Source organism: Pristiophorus japonicus, chromosome 14 (assembly GCF_044704955.1).
Source record: "Pristiophorus japonicus isolate sPriJap1 chromosome 14, sPriJap1.hap1, whole genome shotgun sequence".
Lineage (NCBI taxonomy): Eukaryota > Metazoa > Chordata > Chondrichthyes > Pristiophoridae > Pristiophorus > Pristiophorus japonicus.
Window position 1 is genome coordinate 31899859 of NC_091990.1, and position 19814 is coordinate 31919672.

Consider the following 19814-nt stretch of genomic DNA (forward strand, 5'->3'; position numbering starts at 1 on the left):
TCACTCTGGAGGAGGTGCAGGTGCTGCCCATTGAGGTGCCAGCCCCTTTCCTGAGTGGTACGAGTGTTGGTGGGACATTCCATGGTTTCCCAGTCAGAGGCTGGGGATTCCAGTGGGGTGCAGCGTGGCACACCCAGGGCCCCACTGTCCGAGGTTGCGGATCACAGTGGGATGCAGCGATGCACACCCAGAGCCCCACCGTCTGAGGCTGCAGGTCCCAGTGGGATGCAATAAGGCACACCAGGGTGAGGAGGGGGAAGAAGAGCTCGACAGCGCTCTCCTGAGGGGCAGGATCTAACAGATGTGGTTCAGATGATGTCAATGAGTGTGGAAAGCATTAACCTTACACCATACTCCTGGACACCATCAGTAGGGTGGGTGATGAGGTATCGGGACTGTCGGGAAAAGTAACAACATTCTCACGAGAAATGGGATCACTGTCCGGGAACATGAGGGAGGGAATGTCTCAGGCAGCTGATACAATGTCGGTGCACATGAGGGAGGGAATGTTGCCGGTAGTTGACACACTGTTGGTCAACATGAGGGAGGGAATGTCACAACTAGCTGAGACACTGTCGGCGAACATGAGGGACGGAATGTTGGAGGTAGTTGAGACACTGTCAGGGCACATGAGGGAGAGAATGTCGGAGTTAACGGCTGCAATAAGGGAACATGCCCAGACCCCGTGCCCATTGAGAGAATCAACTGCCACTCCCACTCCAATCCCCAGACCAGCCTCTGAAGAGGCCCAAGTCGGGCCTTTCAAATTATCACCTGCCCTCCCTATCAAGAAGTATGTATTACCAAAGATGTTCGAAAGAATGAGCTTGGTACCAACCCGAGAAACGTTGCGCCACCACTTGCGGGCAGTAGTGGAGTCAACAAGACCAAGCACAGCGGGCGGTCTTAGATTAAGGTGGGGGAGAGATGGGTGCAGCCTTTCTTTGCTGTTGTTGTTGTTATTATTATTGTTGTTACTGTTGTAACTGCTCTCAAATTAAAGGTTTTTTGTAAGTTATATAAATTTACAAGTTTAAAAGTTTTTAAGTGATCTTTGTAAGTGATCTTAACTGAAAACTTTAAAGTTTGATACAAGAATATTTTTATTAATGTTAAACTTTTGAATAAAATATATTTTACATTATAACTGAATCATTCACGATATTTGTTCGATTATTAACACAACTTTTTGAAGTAAACAAGAATCATTTCCATCGTTTGTTCCATTAACACAACAAAACATTACGGAACAGGTCCAAACAGTAAACATGGTCCAGTTGGAATAGTTGTCGCTGAGCCTTCAGGCTGCAAAGCGTTAATGGATAAGCTGCTGGCGCAAGGTTCGAGCAATCGTTAAAAGGTACTACGGCCTGCCCTCCTCCGCTGTTGTGCTTCGGGTTCAGGTAGTTGCATGGCTTCCTCTTCCTCATCCTCCTCCTCATCATCATCATCTGCATCTTTGTCCTCCTCATCAGCCACTCTCACCTCAGGTGGGGTTTCTACTACCAGCTGCTGCTACCTCATGATGGCTAAGTTGTGCAGCATGCAGCAGACAACAGTGAACTGACCGACAATCTCAGGGGAGTATTGTAAGTAGCCTCCGGAATGGCCCAGTCCTCGGAAACGCTGTTTCAAGATGCCAATGGTCTTTCTCTATTATACTGTGTGTCGCAATGTGCAACATGTTGTATTCCCGGTCAGCTTCCATCCGGGTTATATGTAGGGGCGTCATGAGCCAGATGTCTCCCCGCAGCCAGCTCTGCCCTTCTGGCTGCTGCTGAAACATGGCAGATATAGCGCTCTCACATAGATGCGTCAAATACGAGCTGCACATTAATGGAGTGGAAGCTTTTTTTGTTCCTGTACATCTCGGAATCCTCCAAAGGTGCTCGCAAGGCGATGTGGGTACAATCAATGCAGCCCTGTACCTTTGGGAAGCCAGTAATCCTGGAGAAGCCCACAAGCCCTTTCACGCATTTTTGGGAGATCATGGGGAACTTTATGTAGTGCAGCAGTCACCTGCCAAATGCAGATACGTATTGCATGTTGAGAAATGGCGCACACATCCCCAGTTGTAGCCTGGAACGATCCAGATGCATAGAATGCAAGTGCAGCTGTAACCTTCACTTCAACTGACAAAGCAGTCCTTCTGATGCTTCTAGGTTTCAGGTCTGCTTACAGATCTCAGTTACAACTTCTTTGCGGCAACCCATCCTTCTCACACAGTCTGCATCACTCAGGTGCAGGTATGAATGACTGTCTCGATGTGCCAAATGTGGGTAAGGCCTCCTGCCCATCATCCTACGTGCTCTGAGGTCCCTCATGCGATGACGTTGAATTAATTATCTCCTCCACAGCACCATCATGAAGAAGGCTTGCACAAGCTAAGGCATTGGCAGTATTGCCCCCATGATTAAATTGAACCTTTGCAAGAAGCTCAAAACAGCAGGACAAGCTTCTTTGTTGTCTCTCTCTCCAAGCTCGACGCCCTAGTACGGACCACACCCAGGTCTGGGCATGCGCAATGAGCTTGCTTAGATCAGGAAACACCAACCCCACCCGCCCCGGGCTTCATTTGATGCTGCTGCATAGTGTAAGGGTTCTCATCCCTTCAGTTCGGCTTCCACCCCGCCCCCCGGGCTTCTTTTGAAGCCGAGCCCCGAGCCCGTGTTCGGACAAGGGACCGATTCTGCCGGCTGACGCTCCAACCCTCGAGCCCAGTTTGGAGACGTCAGTGGTGGCGTGGCACTTTGAAAAAAATACAAATTTAAAGAATTGTATTCAACTTCATTTTGTACGTTTTAAGTTTGAAAAAATTAAGCTTCATGATGCATATTTAATGTGTTCTTGACTCCCTCTAAAACTTCGCATAAAAACAATGGCATCTTTCGGCACCAATTTTTTGATGCGCACTGGTTTTTCTTAAGTGCCCAGAAAGTTTTTTGGGAGTGGTCACATAAGCCGTCCTAGGAGAAATGCAAGTTGACCAAACTTGCATAAATGTGAAAAACTGGCGCAGACATCAGGTTACGCAAAAAAAAACTAACCTAAAAAAATCGTAACAGAGTTACGCTGGCACACAATCTTTGGGGGAACTTGGATTTTTTAATTTAGGCCAAAAAAAACGATGTGTGTCAAAAAAATGGTGCAAATCACCGGGGAAAATTGAGCCCCAAGTCTGTGCTTGATGTCAGCTCAAAGATTAGAAATTCATCTCGGACATTAAAAGATCTTGCATTAAATCAGGTTTGACTATTTCAGCCTTCCACTGAATGAACAGAAGGTAACAGAACAAAGCATCCCAATTATAGGGCACTGCTAGTGCTAATTTAGCCATCCAATTCAACACATTAAAATATACTACACATACAAAAAACATTTGCTGGAGTAATTCTTTGCTCTTCCTTATAGAAAAGCTCCACTCAGCAACTCTCCATAGCAACACACAATAGACTGGGAATTCAGCATTTGGTGGAATCACAAGTACAATCCACAATATATAATTTGGTAGCACAGTGAGCTCGTGTTCCAACAACAGCATAGGACATTTAATTTATTAAAATGCCCCAAGGCGCTTCGCAGGACCGATTATCAGACATAAATTTGACACCGAGCCACACCTAGAAATATTAGGATAGATGACCAAAAAGCTTGGACAAAGAAGTAGATTTTAAGGAGCATCATAAAAGGAGGAAGGGAATTCCAGCGTTTAGGCCCTAGGCAGGTGAAGGCACGGCCGCCAATGGTGAAACGATCAAAATCAAGGATCCACAAGAGGCCAAAATTGAAAAAGCATATAGAGATCTCGAAGGCTTGTAGGGAGGGGTGAGGCCACAGAGGGATTTGAAAACAAAGATGAGAGTTTTAAAATGGAATCATTATCAGACCAGGAGCCAATGTAGGTCAGCAAGCACAGGGGTGATAGGCGAACGGGACTTGCTGCGAGTTAGGATACGGGCAGTAAAGTTTTGTATGAGCTCAAGTTTATGTAAGGTGGAAGATGGGAGGCCGGTCAGGCGTGCATTGGAAAAGTCAATTCTAGAGGTAAAAAAAGGCATGGATGAGTGTTTCAGCAGCAGATGAGCCGAGGCAGGGGCGGAGTCGGGAACTGTTATGAAGGTGGATGTAGGTGGTCTTGGTGCTGGAGCGGATATGTGGTCAGAAGTTCATCTCGGTGTCAAATATGACACCAAGGTTGCGAATGGTATGGTTCCGCCTCAGACAGTTGACAGGGAGAGGGATTGAGTCGGTGGCTAGGGAATGGAATTTGTGGTGGGGAAGACAATGGCTTTGGTCTTCCCAATATTTAGCTAGAGGAAATTTCTGCTCATCCAGTACTGGATGTCAGACAAGCAGTATGACAAATCAGAGCCAGTGGATGGGTTGGGAGAGGTGGTGGTGAGGTATAGCTGGGCGTCACCAGCGTACATGTGGAAACTGACATATTTACAGATGATGTCGCCGAGGGACAACATGTAGATAAGAAATAGGAAGGGGCCAAGAATAGATCCTTGGGGGCTTCAGAAGTAACTGTGTGGGAGTGGACACATCACTGCTCTTTAGATACCAGCCCGTGCCAATCACCAGCCAAGATGGCCAACAGGCCATCGGTTCATTAACTTCTGACAAAATGTTTATGTTCTTTGATTATCCCCTCCTTGCCTAGAGGAACGCACATTCGCCGCCTTCCCGCACCCCAACCCTCCCCCCCGCCCCCAATCCCCTTTGGTAGCCCTCAATGTTGGGAACTCTCAATGTTGGAAATTGTCGTAGAAGAACCAGGGGGGGCAAAATTGCCCTGTACCCCGATTGGAGATGGTAATCCGCTCGGCCACTGAACTGGGCTTACCGCCCCTCAAAGAAAGTGGACCGCAATCTTATTCCAGCGGCGCTAACAGGGCAAGTTATGCTGTGCTACGCGGATGCTCTGTGTAGCGCTGACGCGCTTCAACGCCCCTCCTCTTCGCTTAAAAGGGAGGGCTGCTGTGCACTCTGCAAGGCTTCTGATGGCCTCTGCTGGGCCACCAGGGCAGCGTAGTACCAGGCCTGCAGCCAAGCACCCAAAATGGAGTGCCGGGCGGCTCAAACCATGACAAAAAAAACAGGTAGGATAGCTGACCCGAGAGTCGTCAAAAAAACTAAAATGGCGGGGCGGGGCTCTGGATCTCCCCTCCAGAGGATGTCGGCAGCTTCGTAACCTGCGAAGCTGGCGCTGACACCCACTCATGCCAGCCATGGGGCAATTTCCCCTGCAGGGCGGAAAGGGGTTGGCGTGCAGACCTGACATCATCGCCAGTTGCGTGGCAGCTCGGGGTGCTATCCGCAGGGCGCAGCACAGCGGAATAGTCAAGTCTTGAGGTAACAAAGTCATGGATGAGGGTTTCAGCAGTAGATGAGCTGAGGCAGGTTCCCGGGAGCCGGTGCTCCCACCCCCACCGGGCGAAAGTGTCTTGTGCCCTGTTAGCGCCCCCAGAGGCGCTAACGGGCATCTCAAAAAGGGGCAATTTCGACCCCCAAGTGTCTTCCTTTCATAGAAAATAGGATGTAGGATGATGTTCAGTGAACTAATACCACAGGTACTAGGAACTATCTGGAACAGTTATTCAGAATAAGATTACTTGTTATGAATTAGTCACTAGGCAATTACATAATATGCGTAGTCTCCTGCATTAGCTTGTTGCAACAGCTGCTGTATTTAGCGCCTCATCATCACAACTATCCCTTTGTGATACAGAAATCTAGTATCAGTCTCACTGTTTCTCCTTGGCTCTGAATTCCCTGCCATGCTGAATAGAGAACAGGAATCTGACTCTTTGCAGCAAGCAGACCAGCCCATGATGATTCATGCTGAATGACTCAGTCAGTTGTACTCACGGTAAAAGTGATAACTTATGATTCACAGTTAAAACAAAATATTCATTTTCAATTGCTTGAATGAAAAGGTAGAAATGGAAGTAGTTGGAAACAACCATGTGATAATTTGTAAAACTACTGCAAACACAAAATTATAATTACCTTCTCAGCACCCAATCCAGTGTCATATTTTCATTCTAATTTCACCAGTGACCTTACTTAAAGTTCTTATCGAGACTACTCCTCTGCCGAAACCTGACTATTTACATGTACTATTGCCACTTATATAAAATGCTGCTGATTAAGTTAGCAGTAATCTCGTCATGGCCTCTTTGCATTAACCTCTGTCTATAGATTGACAGGTAGAGAAGTGAAACATGGAATTTCTTTGCTATCTCAGTGTTATTATGGTCTCTGTGGAAAGTCTGAATACATGCTTTTTGGAAGTCGAGATTAACACCTGCAAATAACAAGACTGGAAACATTCTGCCAAGACACGTCGGCTTGAAATTCCCATCAGGTTGCTAGGGCAGTTACAAAATTGTACTGAAATAAAAACTACCACTGAACAGGTGTTTTATCCATGGCAATGTGGGGGTTGAGTCCATCTGGGAACCATTTAGAATGTGCAGACTGGGACAAATTTTATGAAATGTGATGCTCATTCTAGTCTGCTCCCATTTATCTACTTATTCAATATCTTAACAACCTTACATCTGTGGAAACTGGTCGCACTGTAATTACATCCTCACCCCAGGGAAGATGCTGCAGTACCAGTTGGATTTAGGAAATTACATTCACTGTATGACTTTAAAAGGGGAATGAATTATATCCACATACCTTGGTCCAAATATCACATGACCTTTAACTCCACTTCAAGTCCCACTCCAGAGACTTGAGCATAAAAATCTCGGCTAACACTCCAGTGCAGTGCTGAGGGAGTGCTGCACTGTCGGAGATGATGCCTTTCGGATGAAACGTTAAACCGAGGTCTCGTCTGCTCTCTCAGGTGGACGTAAAAGATCCCGTGGCATTATTTTGAAAAAGAGCAGGGGAATTATTCCTGGTGTCCTGGCCAATATTTATCCCCCAATTAACATTGCAAACAAATTATCTGGTCATGATCACATTGCTGTACACAAATTGGCTGCTGCGTTGCCTACATTACAACAGTGACTACACTTCAAAAAACACTTCATTGGCTACACTTTGGGACCTCTAGTGGTCGTGAAAAGCACTATATAAATTTATTTTCTTTTTATCTGAAGGCCACACTTAATCTCGACTCCCCTTGTGCAATACCACAGGTGATCAACTACTATACAATAAAAAGTACTAAATGCAATAAGTACCAAACAAGTAGGATGTAAAATAATCCGATATTGATTCAATACTAATGGATATTAGTATTGCTTATATTAGAAATCGGAGCATGCATGTTTTATAATGATAGGATTATTTTACTGTGCAATACACAAATAGGGAATTGTTCTCATCTTCATAGCCCTTTCCTATTAGGAAACAGAACATACAAATCAAAAGTGAGGAAGGTGGAGGTAGTGTAATGGTTATATTATTGAATTAATAATCCAGAGAACGCGTGTTAAAATTTCACCATGGTAATTTGAGAATTTGAATTCAATTAAAAACATCTGGAAATTTAAAAAAAGCTGATATCGGTAAAAAGGTGATCATGAAGCCACTGGATTATCCTAAAAACCCAGCTGTTACACGAATGTCCTTTAGGGAAGAAAACCTTATCCATTTTGGCCTGTAGTTCTCAGTTTACTCTAGTCCCAAAAAACCATGTTGTCTCTTAACTGCCCTCTGAAGAGGCCTAGCAAACCACTCAGTTGTATTAAACGGTTTAAGAAGGCAGCCCACCATCACCTTCTCAGAGCAACTAGAGGTGGGCAACAAATGCTGGAATTGCTAGCAATGCCCACATCTTGACAATTTATGTAACAAAAAAAGACAATTCAAACATGATCAGACTGTGGAGCTTCAGCTAAGAGACACAACACTCGATAAAAATTAAGTACAAGCCCAGGCTTTTGGAAGGTACTGAGGCTTTCAAGTAAAAACATTAATGAAAGTATTCAAAAGCATAAAAGACAGCTTTAGAGTTCAATCTAAAGCATGTTATTCTGAATTATGTGATTTTTATGTCGTTATGTTTCAAATCTTATTTTGGACATTAGAAATTTCAGTTGGTGTGTAAAAACTATTGAATTTTTTTAAAAGTAATTTAATTAGTTTAAAACAAATTGTAACTTTTCCTATATTGTTATTTTAGGATTGTTTGTTTTCCCAAATCCTCAGCAGTTTCTCAGTGGTCGTTTTCTAACCACTTTCTTCACTTCTCATTTCTATGTTTTTAGTTTCTTCAACATGCTATTCTGCTTTGTGCTTAACAACAAAATATGATGGCAAAGTATAATGCCACAGGTAGCAGGCGTTACGCTGGAGAAAGTGCATTCAGTTCCAAGAGTTTATTATATATATTTAGAGAAGTTTTCTACAAGCATAAAACTTCAGGGCATTCCAATTACTTTCAAACATATTGATTTCTCTCTAAATGAATATTCCTCAAGGGTTACAATTGAATAACTCTTTTAAAAGTAGAGCATTTTTAGAAATATTTAATAGGAGGGGAGAAAATATTTCACATTCAATATTAAGGACTTAATTGTATAAATCAGCTCTTTTATTCTGACTCGATGTGCATAGCACCAAGGACCATATGTGACAAAAAGAACAGAAAATTGGTAGTTTCTAATTCCTGGATGCCAACAAGGAGACGCATTTGAATTCCTGTAGTAGTAGTGAATAATTTTCAATAAGTTCATAGATAATCAGGAAAATTCAGTCATAAACAGATGTGACACTTAGGAGAAAAGACTTCTCTCTCGCACGTTCACAAACAATGTGAACATAACATATGCCACTGTCGGGAGTTAAAGGAAACAGAAACATTGAGGAGGGACGGTGCTCCAAATAAAGCAAGTCAAGTGGAAGTCACGTGTTTATGGACAAAAAACAAAGGAAATCTCCCAAAAATGGATAGGGAGACTCAGAAAAGATGTAAAGACATTGGAAAGGGTACAGAGGAGGTTTACCAAGGTGTTACCAGAGATAGGGGATTTAACAGTTATGAGGACGGGTTGAAAAAGTTAGGACTGTTCTCCTTGGAACAGAGAAGGTTAAGAGGTGACCCAATAGAGGTCACCTCTTAATAGATTATCTGGTCATTATCACGTTGCTGTTTGTGGGAGCTTGCTGTGCACAAATGTGCTGCCGCGTTTCCTATATTACAACAGTGACCAACTTTCCCTTTAAGCTGCGTCCCATGCAGCTGGTTAGCCAACTTTTAAATAGAAAAACCCCGTATGCCTGGAATTTTAAAGCGGCTGCACGGGCCCAAAAAAATTAGGGTGAACATTGAAAGCAACTACACTTCAAAAATACTTCATTATAAAGCACTTTGGGACGTCATGAGGTCGTGAAAGGTGTTTTATAAAAATGCAAGACTTTCTTTCACTTAGTCTTCAATATTAAGAAAATGTTCCAGTTTGTCTTTATTGGACCTCGCACTTTCCCACATTGAACTCCACTTCCCATAGTTTTCCCCCCACTCACTGGCCCCAAGTTTCCACACGCGGCAAAACAGGCACCCCTCCGAGCTGGGCGCCCGTTTTTTGCGCCGCAAACGGCGCCTGAAAAAAAACGCACTATTCTCGAGCGCTTTGCAGCTCGATGTCTGCTTGGCGCGGCGCCCAGGGGGCGGAGCCTACCACTCACACCGATTTTGTAAGTAGGAGGGGGCGGGTATCATTTAAATGAGTTTTTTTCGTGCCAGCAACCCTGCGCGTGCGTGTTGGAGCGTTCGCGCACGCGCAGTGTGAAGGAAACATTGGCACTCGGCCATTTTTGTAGTTCTTTGTAGCTGTTCAATTTTTTACATTTTTTAATAAAACCACAATGCTCTTCCATGATCAGCACTGAGGCTTCTTGCAGCAGTGACAAGGCTGCAGGAAGCCTCAGAAGTTGAGGCAGCCGTTTCCCGACGGGTCCGACCGACGGCAGGGGGGCCTCCCCCACCCCCCCCCCCCATCGGGAATGGCTGCCTCAACTTCTGAGGCTTCCTGCAGCCTTCTCCCTGCCATCGGTCGGGCCCTCACTGCCTGCCCCTCGCTGCGGTCGGTCGGGCCCTTACTGCCTCCCCCCCCCGCCGTCGGGAACGGCTGCCTCCTCCCTGCCTGCCCCCCGCTGCGGTCGGTCAGGCCCTTACTGCCTCCTCCCCTCCCCCATGCCGTCGGGAACAGCTGCCTCCTCCCTGCCTGCCCCCCGCTGCGGTCGGTCGGGCCCTTACTGCCTCCTCCCCCCCCCATCCCATGCCGTCGGGAACGGCTGCCTCAACTTGTGAGGCTTCCTGCAACATTCTCCCTGCCTGAAGCACTTTCACACAGGTAGGAACATGGTTTATTTAATCTTTTCTTTGCTTATAAATTTTTATTCAGGTTGGAATTATTTGTATAATATTTGTATAAGTATAGCTAAGGATTTATTGTAGAATGTAATGACTTCCCTCCCCCCCACCCCCCCACACCTCGTTCCCGACGCCTAATTTGTAACCTGCGCCTGATTTTTTAATGTGTAGACAAGGTTTTTTCAGGCCTACAAAAATCTTCACTTGCTCCATTCTAAGTTAGTTTGGAGTACGTTTTCACTGTGGAAACTTTCAAATCAGGCGTCAGTGGCCGGACACGCCCCCTTTTGAAAAAAAAATTCTGTTCAAAAGTGAAACTGTTCTAACTGACTAGAACTGCAGAAAACTTAAATGTGGAGAATTCCGATTTCTAAGATACTCCGTTCTCCACCAGTTGCTCCTAAATATCAGGAGCAAATCATGTGGAAACTTGGGGTCACTAAGTCTGTCCATGGCTCTTTGCAACTTCCTGCTCCAATCTAGACAACTTACTGTGCCTCCTAACTTAGTGTCATCTGTAAACCTGGATACATTCCTTCATCCAATTCATTTATATATGGTGGAAATCTGAGGCCCCTGTACAGATCCCTGGGGAACACGACTCATTACATCCCACCAATCAGAGAAAATTACCTTTATCCCTATCTCCTTCTCCTACCTCCCAACCAATGTCACAAGGTTACTTCCAATTGTGTGTGCTTTCATTGTTGTTAATCTCTTGTGCCTTATTAAATGCCTTTTGAAGGTCCATATAGACAACATCCATAGATACTCCACTATCCACCATGCCAGTCACCTCCTCAAAAATCTATATTTTAGATATACATGACCTACCCTTCCCAAATCCATGCTGACTCTTTGAGCAGTTCATACTTGTCCAAGGGCCCTGTCACTCTAACCGTGATTTCGCCTCCTGAGGCGAGTCCGGGATGGCAGGGGTCTGGAGCGAGATCCCGGTCCACTGCCGGTTCCATCCCGCTCTCTACAAGTGATTTTACTTTGATGGGGCTTGTTTAGCCCGCCCAGCGAAGTTCCCGGTCAATTAAAAGGAAGTGGGTCTGATGACGTCATTTGATGCATCATCAGCCGGTTTCCTTAAAGAGACCATGTCCACATTGTGTTTGACAGTTGTGCTGTTAGTGCTCTACAGTATTGAGGTGCTACAACACAGATGAGCACTGCACAAAGGTGCACGGCTGCACCCAGGCTCTTCTCAGCACGGAGGGAGGTTCTCGTCCCTTCCTATGGAAGGAAGAGACCTCTCCAGGATACTAACATAGAAACATAGAAAATAGGTGCAGGAGTAGGCCATTCGGCCCTTCGAGCCTGCACCACCATTCAATATGATCATGGCTGATCATGCAACTTCAGTACCCCATTCCTGCTTTCTCTCCATACCCCTTGATCCCTTTAACCGTAAGGGCCACATCTAACTCCCTTTTGAATATATCTAACGAACTGGCCTCAACAACTTTCTGTGGTAGAAAATTCCACAGGTTCACAATTCTCTGAGTGAAGAAGTTTCTCCTCATCTCGGTAATAAATGGCTTACCCCTTATCCTTAGACTGTGACCCCTGGTTCTGGACTTCCCCAAGTCTGGGTGCACATTGCACAAGAGGGCAGAAGCAGGAGGTCATCAGAACTTACCTTGCACCTCCACCCATCCCTCACTATCTACATTATCACATCCCCATCTCACATTCACCCTCATCCTCATCCTAGTCCAATCATACCAACTAACAAAACTAAGGTAGGCATTTGGATGTTTTATCCAATGTTCATGTAAATTTGTTGTCAAACATTGAAATCTTTATTTTCAACATTTTGCATTCTTGGACAGATTTATGTGGACCTTTGGAAGTGGCTTAGTGTGTTGTAGTGAATGGTGAGACATAACTGTTCCCCCCGCAATGGTGAGGAGTGTGAAAGAAATGGTTTGGTCATTGTAGGGATGCTCTACGGTGCTGGGGTGGTGCCAACCTGGTACATGTGCCAGCCAGGGTATACAGCGTCAAGTGATGTAAAGCTGGCCATGGTGAGGCCATCCCTGGCCTCCAGGGCAGGAATGTGGTCAGGTGCTAATACCCTGAGTCCTCTGCAGCATCAGTTGATTGCAGAGAAGATTGGTGTTGTTGTTGGTGCTGCTTGTGTGCCTGGTGATGTTGGTGTTGGGGCTGATCGTGGTGGGAATCTGAGGACCAAGGTGAGATTTTTTCAAGGGCAGCGATGCTGATGGAATAAATGGCAGGGGAAGTTGAGGTAACATAAGTGATGTCAATTGTGAGAGAGGTTGTTCCACAGAGGTGACAGTAGATAGAGACTTTACTCCAAATACTTCCAACCTGCACAAAGTTCAAATGTGTCTTCCAAATCCTGAAGGCTCCAACTTCTGAGAGTGGAAAGTGAACAACTGTGTAGCTTTTATTCCACATTTGCAGCTGTCACCTATTCAGAAGAATGGATACTGATGGAACACCCGACCTACTTACCCAGACGTGAACCTCGTGAAAAAGCTGGAAAAATGGTAAGTACAGGGCAAAATGCTATTTAATTGGCTTTTAACAAACTCTTAATGATCTAAATTGCCTCTCCTGCTGCTTGGTGTTGGGTCTGTTGAGTGCTGACAGACCCAATACATAGGAGACTAATATGGAGGGGGGTTGACAACGGGCTCCTGACCTGCTGTCAATCATTTCTATTTTGACAGCTGACCCGCCTCCGATCCCACCCTCTCAGTGCCGGTAAAATTCCGGCCTCTGTCTCGGATGTTAGATTCCAGTAACTTTCCCACAACTGATGTTATATTGATGAGCCTGTAATTATCTGGTTTCTCCCTCCATCCCTTCTTAAATAATGGAGTGACATTTGCAATTTTCCAATCCAAAGGCTCAATTCCTGAATCTAGAAGAGCTTTGGAAAAAGCATCTGCAATCTCCTCACCTATTTATTTTAGTACTCTGGGGAGGAAAGCATCAGATCCTAAAGATTTGTCTATTCCAAGTCCCATTATTTTTTCCATTAACTTACATTAAATCCACATTTTAAAATGTTAGTGTTCTTCAAACATTACAATCTAGAAAATCCACATTTAGGTTGTTTATCTGATTAGAATGTGGTTTATTACGAGTTAATCTAGATGAATGAGAGCCAATAACCCATAGCTAATAACTCTCATATTAAATAAAGCCCACATAGTACAATTTCTCTTCCACTATAATACCATTATAAAACTATTATAAATGTTCTGTGGTACCATAGCCTCAGATAAAAAAATCATCTTGTTTAGGACTGTCTATTTAAAAAAACAAGCACGATATTCAAGCACTTCCTTCCCCACCACTCCATAGCCTACTTTTTTGTATATGGTTTCCAAAGAAAGCACTGTGCTGTAGTGGGGGTAATCACAAAGTATTATTTTATTGGTAGCACTTTGATTAAAATTGTAGTCTTTCATATAGTTCAACAGGGATTACATACTACAGCTAATACCAGTCCTTTGGCAAATCAGATGTCAAAGAGCAGCATCTCAATTAATAGGGAATTTATAGTTGTATTAACCAGCAATGTTAAGTAATAAAAAAATTAAATAGTTCCATTATTAAGTAATGGTAATTTTAATCTCTTTGTTCCTCAACTTTTCAGTTTTTGTAAGATCAAACACAGGTGAATAAAGATATTTAAGCCAATTTAAATGGTGACTTTTTAAAAAGTGTCTAATTTGTTATAAGAGTCTATAAAGCAGCATCTGAACAGCTTGCAAATTGCACATAACGCAGTCCATATACCTCACAATCCTAAGTAACAGACGCTCTATTATTCAAAATGGCATCGAGAAAATTTAACCTCCAATCTTCAATCCTTAGAGCTGAGCACCATTTGGAGAATTATTTCTCTACCAGTCAATTTCTCAAAACATTGCACAAGGATAGTCTTCAGGTGAAGTGAGATTAGACATAGGAACAGGAATAGCCAGTTAGGTCATAGCTCAACCCCCATTTACCCACCATTACTCCATATCCTTTACCTAAAAAATTCTAACAATCTGTCATGAAAGCTTCAATTCAATCTTTTGGGGGAAGAGAGTTCCAGATTTCTACTACCCTTTTGTGTGAAGAAGCTTTTCCCGAGTACGCTCCTAAATGATCTGACTCTAATTTTAAAATTATGACTTCTTGTTCTGGATTCCCCCACCAGAGGCAATAGATTCTCTTCATCATTCTATCGAATAATTTTAAATATACTGATTAGATCACTCCTCAATCTTCTATACTCAAGGGAATATAAGCCACGTTTATGCAATTTGTTCTCACAATTTATCCTTTTGGATCCCAATATCCTTTGGTGTATCTGTACTGCAACCCCTCTATGGCTAATATACCCTTTCTGAGGTGCGGTGTTTAGAACCGAAAGCAGCAATCCAGATGGTGTCAACTGAAGCATAACATCCTCCGCTTTGTAGTCCAGACCCCTTGAGATAACAGCCAACATTTAATCTCTTTGCTCTTCCACAGTTCCTAGTTTCTCACCAAAGTGGATGACCTCACTCTTCACCACATTGAACTCCATTTGCCATAGATTTGCCCATTCACTTAATCTCTCTATGACCCATTGTAACTTCCTTGTCCCATCTGTACTACTTAATGTGCCTCTCAACTTGGTATCATCTGCAAACTTAGATATACAACTCTCTATTCCTTCATCCAAGTCATTGAAAAATAAGAGTGAAACGCTGAGGCCCTAGTATAGAACCCTGGGAAACACCACTCGTCACATTCCACCAGAGTATGTCCTCTTTATCCCTACTCTCTGTTTCCTACCTCTCAACCAATTTCCAACCGATGTCATAAGATTGCCTCCAAATCCGTATGCTTTCATTTTTGTTAATAATTTCTTCTGTGGGAACAAGTTGGACAGAGCCTACTTATGGAATTCATTCCCCATTTTAACATGGTCATCACCATGCATAATAACTTTTCTGAAAAACAAATCTTTCAGCAGCATAAATGCTAAAATCTGATGCCAGAATCTAAACTAGCACAAATTGAAAGAGAAAAATAAAATCCCCCTACCCCTAAGTTTATAATTAAGTCACCCAGTGTCAGCATAAAGAATTCCCAGATTGGATACAATACAAGTAGATGTACTACTGCCCCAATAATATACTTTGACATAGCCTCACCCATTGCACTAAGGCACATGTCTCCACTTTCCACATCACCAATCCTAGTGGTCTCTCCAAGTGATGGCCAATTTAATGCAAATTGTGCCAAAATATGGCACGAGCCCACATCCATAAGGAATTTATGGGACTGCCCAAGCTCATTTCATATGACAGCCACACAGCTAACAGAAACAGGAGATTTTCATCTAATCAGTCAGAGCTAAATACAAAGCAAGGTACCAGAGGTTAAAGGACACTGTCCTAATCCACTGCACCCCATCATTTCCCAAATGTTACTTTTAAAATAAGTATTATTTCGATGCTTTTCTCTCTCTTTCCAGCGCTGCCCACTCTGGATTTTGGCCAGGACAACACACGGGCAACTGCAGATATTGATCAAGGTCACCTTGCAGATTGTCAGGAGGAGTGTGTTACTGAATGCAACTAAAGGTGAAACATTCGCCGCCATTTCCCTCATCCCATTCCCTCAGCATCTTCAATCCACTCTTTACTGCTGGAGGGAGGGAAAGGGGGAAGGAGGGCATTCAAAAATAGAACACAATAAACAGCAATTATATGCTTCAGTAGCAAAAAATTCTTTATGCAGCATTTGAAATTCCTATTGTTTATGTATCTAAAGGCATGCAAATAATCAATAGGACACAAAGATTAGACATACTTGTCAGGGGAAGGGAGTAGGGAAAAAGCTGCAGTTGCCTAGATAAATGCAGAAACCCTTAAGCTGAATTGCGTAGTGAACTATATATTTCCAACATTGTTATTGACTAACTATACTAAAGAAAAAAAATTAAAAGTCATGAGACCTAGCATAAAGCACCAAACATGTATAGATACAAGAATCAATTTAAGTGAAATGTTTTATGCTGAGAACTACCAATATTTTCCCAGGTATATATTAATTCACGTGTAATTTAAAAAAAAAACAGTAGGCATGCAATGTTTACTAAAGAGGTCAATTTAAAATGTGTTTGCTGTACAGGTAGATAGCCACATTTGGAATTTCGTACCCTGCTTTTTATAAGGATCACTGTACATAATATTACATGCTCAGCAACAACATGAATTACAACTGCATCAATTCAATCGCCACAATATGCCAGAGGATGAATGGTCCAAAATATTAAAAGCAATCGATGTATACCATACCTGAACCTCTTGGTTTGTGAATGTCTCCTCATTGACTTCACATGCAACCAACACTAACAGTTCCCACTCCATCTTCTGTGCTGGCATTCTTCAACGTGCTCAATCTATTTTTGTAGTTTTTCACTCTCGCTTTTTCTCTCTGCCTACGTAGCATAGGAAAATCCAGCAGCTCGGATCTCTACCAGGACACAGTCTGGCTGATGCTTCTGAGCATCACCAATGATGTTATAAAAACACAGTACACAAGAAATAGAAAGACAAGCTTTTTAAAATCAGCTGCAAGTGATGATCCTGCTTACAGCCAGCTCAGAGCTGCACTCCATTTGGCTTCAGGAGATAAATGCAGGGACTGAAAACGGAACACAGGATTTAGTTCTGCCAGTGACATCACTGCAGCACTGACCTGGCATGCTAATTAGCTTGCTTTCCCCTTTTACAATTTATACAGGGTGTACAAATTATATAATAAAAAAGGGCTATAAAAGCAACCAAGAAAATGAAAATTGCAAGAAATGAACATGTCACAGAAATGAGAATGGTACACAATCCCCATTTATTTTGTACTAATTTCCAATAAATAGTCTTCAATAAACAAACACAGTTCTGCTTCCTCTAAATTTGGATTATGTCAGTGCAGTGTCACTACATAATCTTTTAAAGAGATTAGGATTTTCTGTCACCGTTGTTTGGGTTTTTACACTCGATAATTTGCTCAGGTCCAGTGTGACAAACCACTCCCTTAAGCTCTACTCCATACAAACCAGAGCCTGCCTGTATTTGTACAATATCTGCTTATTGCAGTGAGCCCAGGGGTTGAACAGAAAATCCTTGTCACTGCATTTCAGCTTATGGATACATCACATGCCACCATGTGGCTTCCTTGCCTTTGCAAGGCAACAGAATAAAACACTCCATCGGACTATGGCTTAGGCTATGAACTACCAGACAGATTTATTGAACTTTAAACCGACAAATGAATAGTAGCAAGAGCAGACAATAAATTTACAATAATTATGGATTTAACTATTCTTCCTTGGGATATAGAAAACAACAAAGTCACTTCTCCTGCACCAACACTCAATTCAAAACAGGACCTGCAGATTAATCCTGTATCGCGGTTTATTGCTGATCTATTACAGTCTTTGGCATGACTACATTTGATGGCTTCAGAACGACTGCCGACATGGAGCAAGTCAACCAGAGATATATATATATTTTAAATCTTTTGAGATAGACTAGAATCAAAGCAAATTAAAAATGTAACTTAGAGATGTCAATCAAAAATGTATTGTTAATTAAATTTCATTAACAGATCCACAGGATACTTGTATTTGAATTTAAACTCCTTTCTAGGAACAATTTATCCTGCCTTAGCTGATTGCTGTTGGAACAATTGAATTATTGCATTTCAGCAAAACCATTTTGATAATAAACCACGTAAACAGGTACCCAGTTACACAGTATGACCCCCTTCCCCGATAGCTATATCAGTTAATCATCTGAATTTGGGGTTGGTGCACATCAAAAGCCTGGACTATTTTCTTTCAGTGAGCCTAATTCTAACCCTGCATAGAAATCACCAGCAAGAAAGGAGCCAATAACATAATCCATCGCAAACAGAAATGCTTCACTCTCACACACAAGTTGATCAAGGAGATTTGCAATTTACAAATATAAAAGTGACAAGACAGGAAACGAACATTTGGTTCATTGAGCTAATCCCATACCATCAAGGTGCAATGAATCCCGCATCCACCTACCCACCATGTAATCTCCTGAGAGAGGTAATAAACCATAGAAAAACCCTGAAGCCAATCCCGGGGGAAGAAAATGTAGAAATGACCTCTCCGACCCCTCCAAAGGCGATCGAACACATTCCAGGAGAGCACAGACCCATCTCTCTATATCCCACCTCCGTTTGTACATTATAATATCAGCCACAGCTAGGAACTCGTCCCGCTCTCTTTTGAATGCTTGCAGTAAATTCACACTCACTACTCAAGCTAGCAACTTGCGTTATTTTGCTCTCCACTTCCTTTCGGGGGCAGGAACCTGAAATTAGCGAGCGGGGTGGGACTTCCACATCTAGCGCAAAATGTCCCACCTCCCGGATATTACCGCCCACAAATGGGGCGCAATGGAATCCCCCCCACCCCAAGTCTACAAGAAGCAAAAATTGTGAATAAAATACAATTAAAACCAAAATTTCATGAGTGTTAATTATTTCTTTTTGCAGATTTAACACTCTTCACAATAAATATGCAGAAACTAATTTACATTGAGCAGAATTGCATTTTCTGCATTCCTGAATTATAACTTATCAATAACAAATTTAGCCAATACATCAAAACAAATTTTCAACAAGTTGTTTAAAATAGCTTACCAAGTCAGATCTCTGACCTTGTGGCAATCTCAACATCCACATTTGGTCAATACTATGCCAGACAATTCCTTTACCCAGTAGACCACTTGTGAAATGCTGATTTCCAGGTCATCAATCTCTCCCTACCTGCAGTTCCCCTCCTCTGGGCTGACTCCTGATCAATCTCTCTGCTCGAAGCCTGACTCATTATTTTCTCCTCTTCCACTCATCGGCCTCTCCTCCTCATCTTGGCTGCCTTTTGACCTGGTAACTATTCTGCTCTGCATTTCCTTTACTCAATTGGAACTGATGTTCATCTATGACCCTGGTCGTATGACTTGAGCAATCTCTTCCTTTGCCGAACAATTGCTCCTCAGGAGAGAGAAAAATAATTATTATAATTAAAATATAAACCAAATTGTAGGGAGAAAAATGTTTACTTTCATTGTGAACTAAGCCGACATTACAGAGCATGCAAGTAAATAAAGAAAATACTTTGGTTGTATGGTACATCACTTATTGTATTCACCGGGCAAAGTTTAAACTTACTCATATAATCATGGGGTTGGGAGGTTAACAGAACAAAATGCCCAAATTATTTTACATAGAGTTTACAGCACAGAATCAGGCCATTCAGCCCAACAGGTGTTTATGCTCCACACGAGCCACCTCCAACTCCACTTCATCTCACCCTATCAGCATCTATTACTTGATGCTTTTAGATATGGAGTGGATTATTAGTTTGATATTCAGTATGCACATATTATTCACAATTGCTGTG

General features: G+C 42.9%; 1 protein-coding gene across 3 annotated transcripts in view; it reads right to left on the reverse strand.

The window, feature by feature from the left end:
* The window catches only part of LOC139279839 (calcipressin-3-like), a 166177-nt gene that overhangs the window by 79243 nt on the left and 67120 nt on the right, over positions 1–19814 (reverse strand). The window contains exons 1-2 of one of the 3 annotated variants that reach the window (XM_070899101.1): positions 19181–19272; positions 16672–16814 (exon numbers count right to left, since the gene is read on the reverse strand). The exons of the other annotated variants lie outside the window; for them this stretch is intronic. Coding sequence (XP_070755202.1) covers positions 16672–16758 — 87 coding nt within the window. The 5' untranslated portion in view covers positions 16759–16814; positions 19181–19272. Of the gene's footprint in view, positions 1–16671; positions 16815–19180; positions 19273–19814 lie in introns of those variants that run through there. 3 annotated transcript variants of the gene reach the window in all.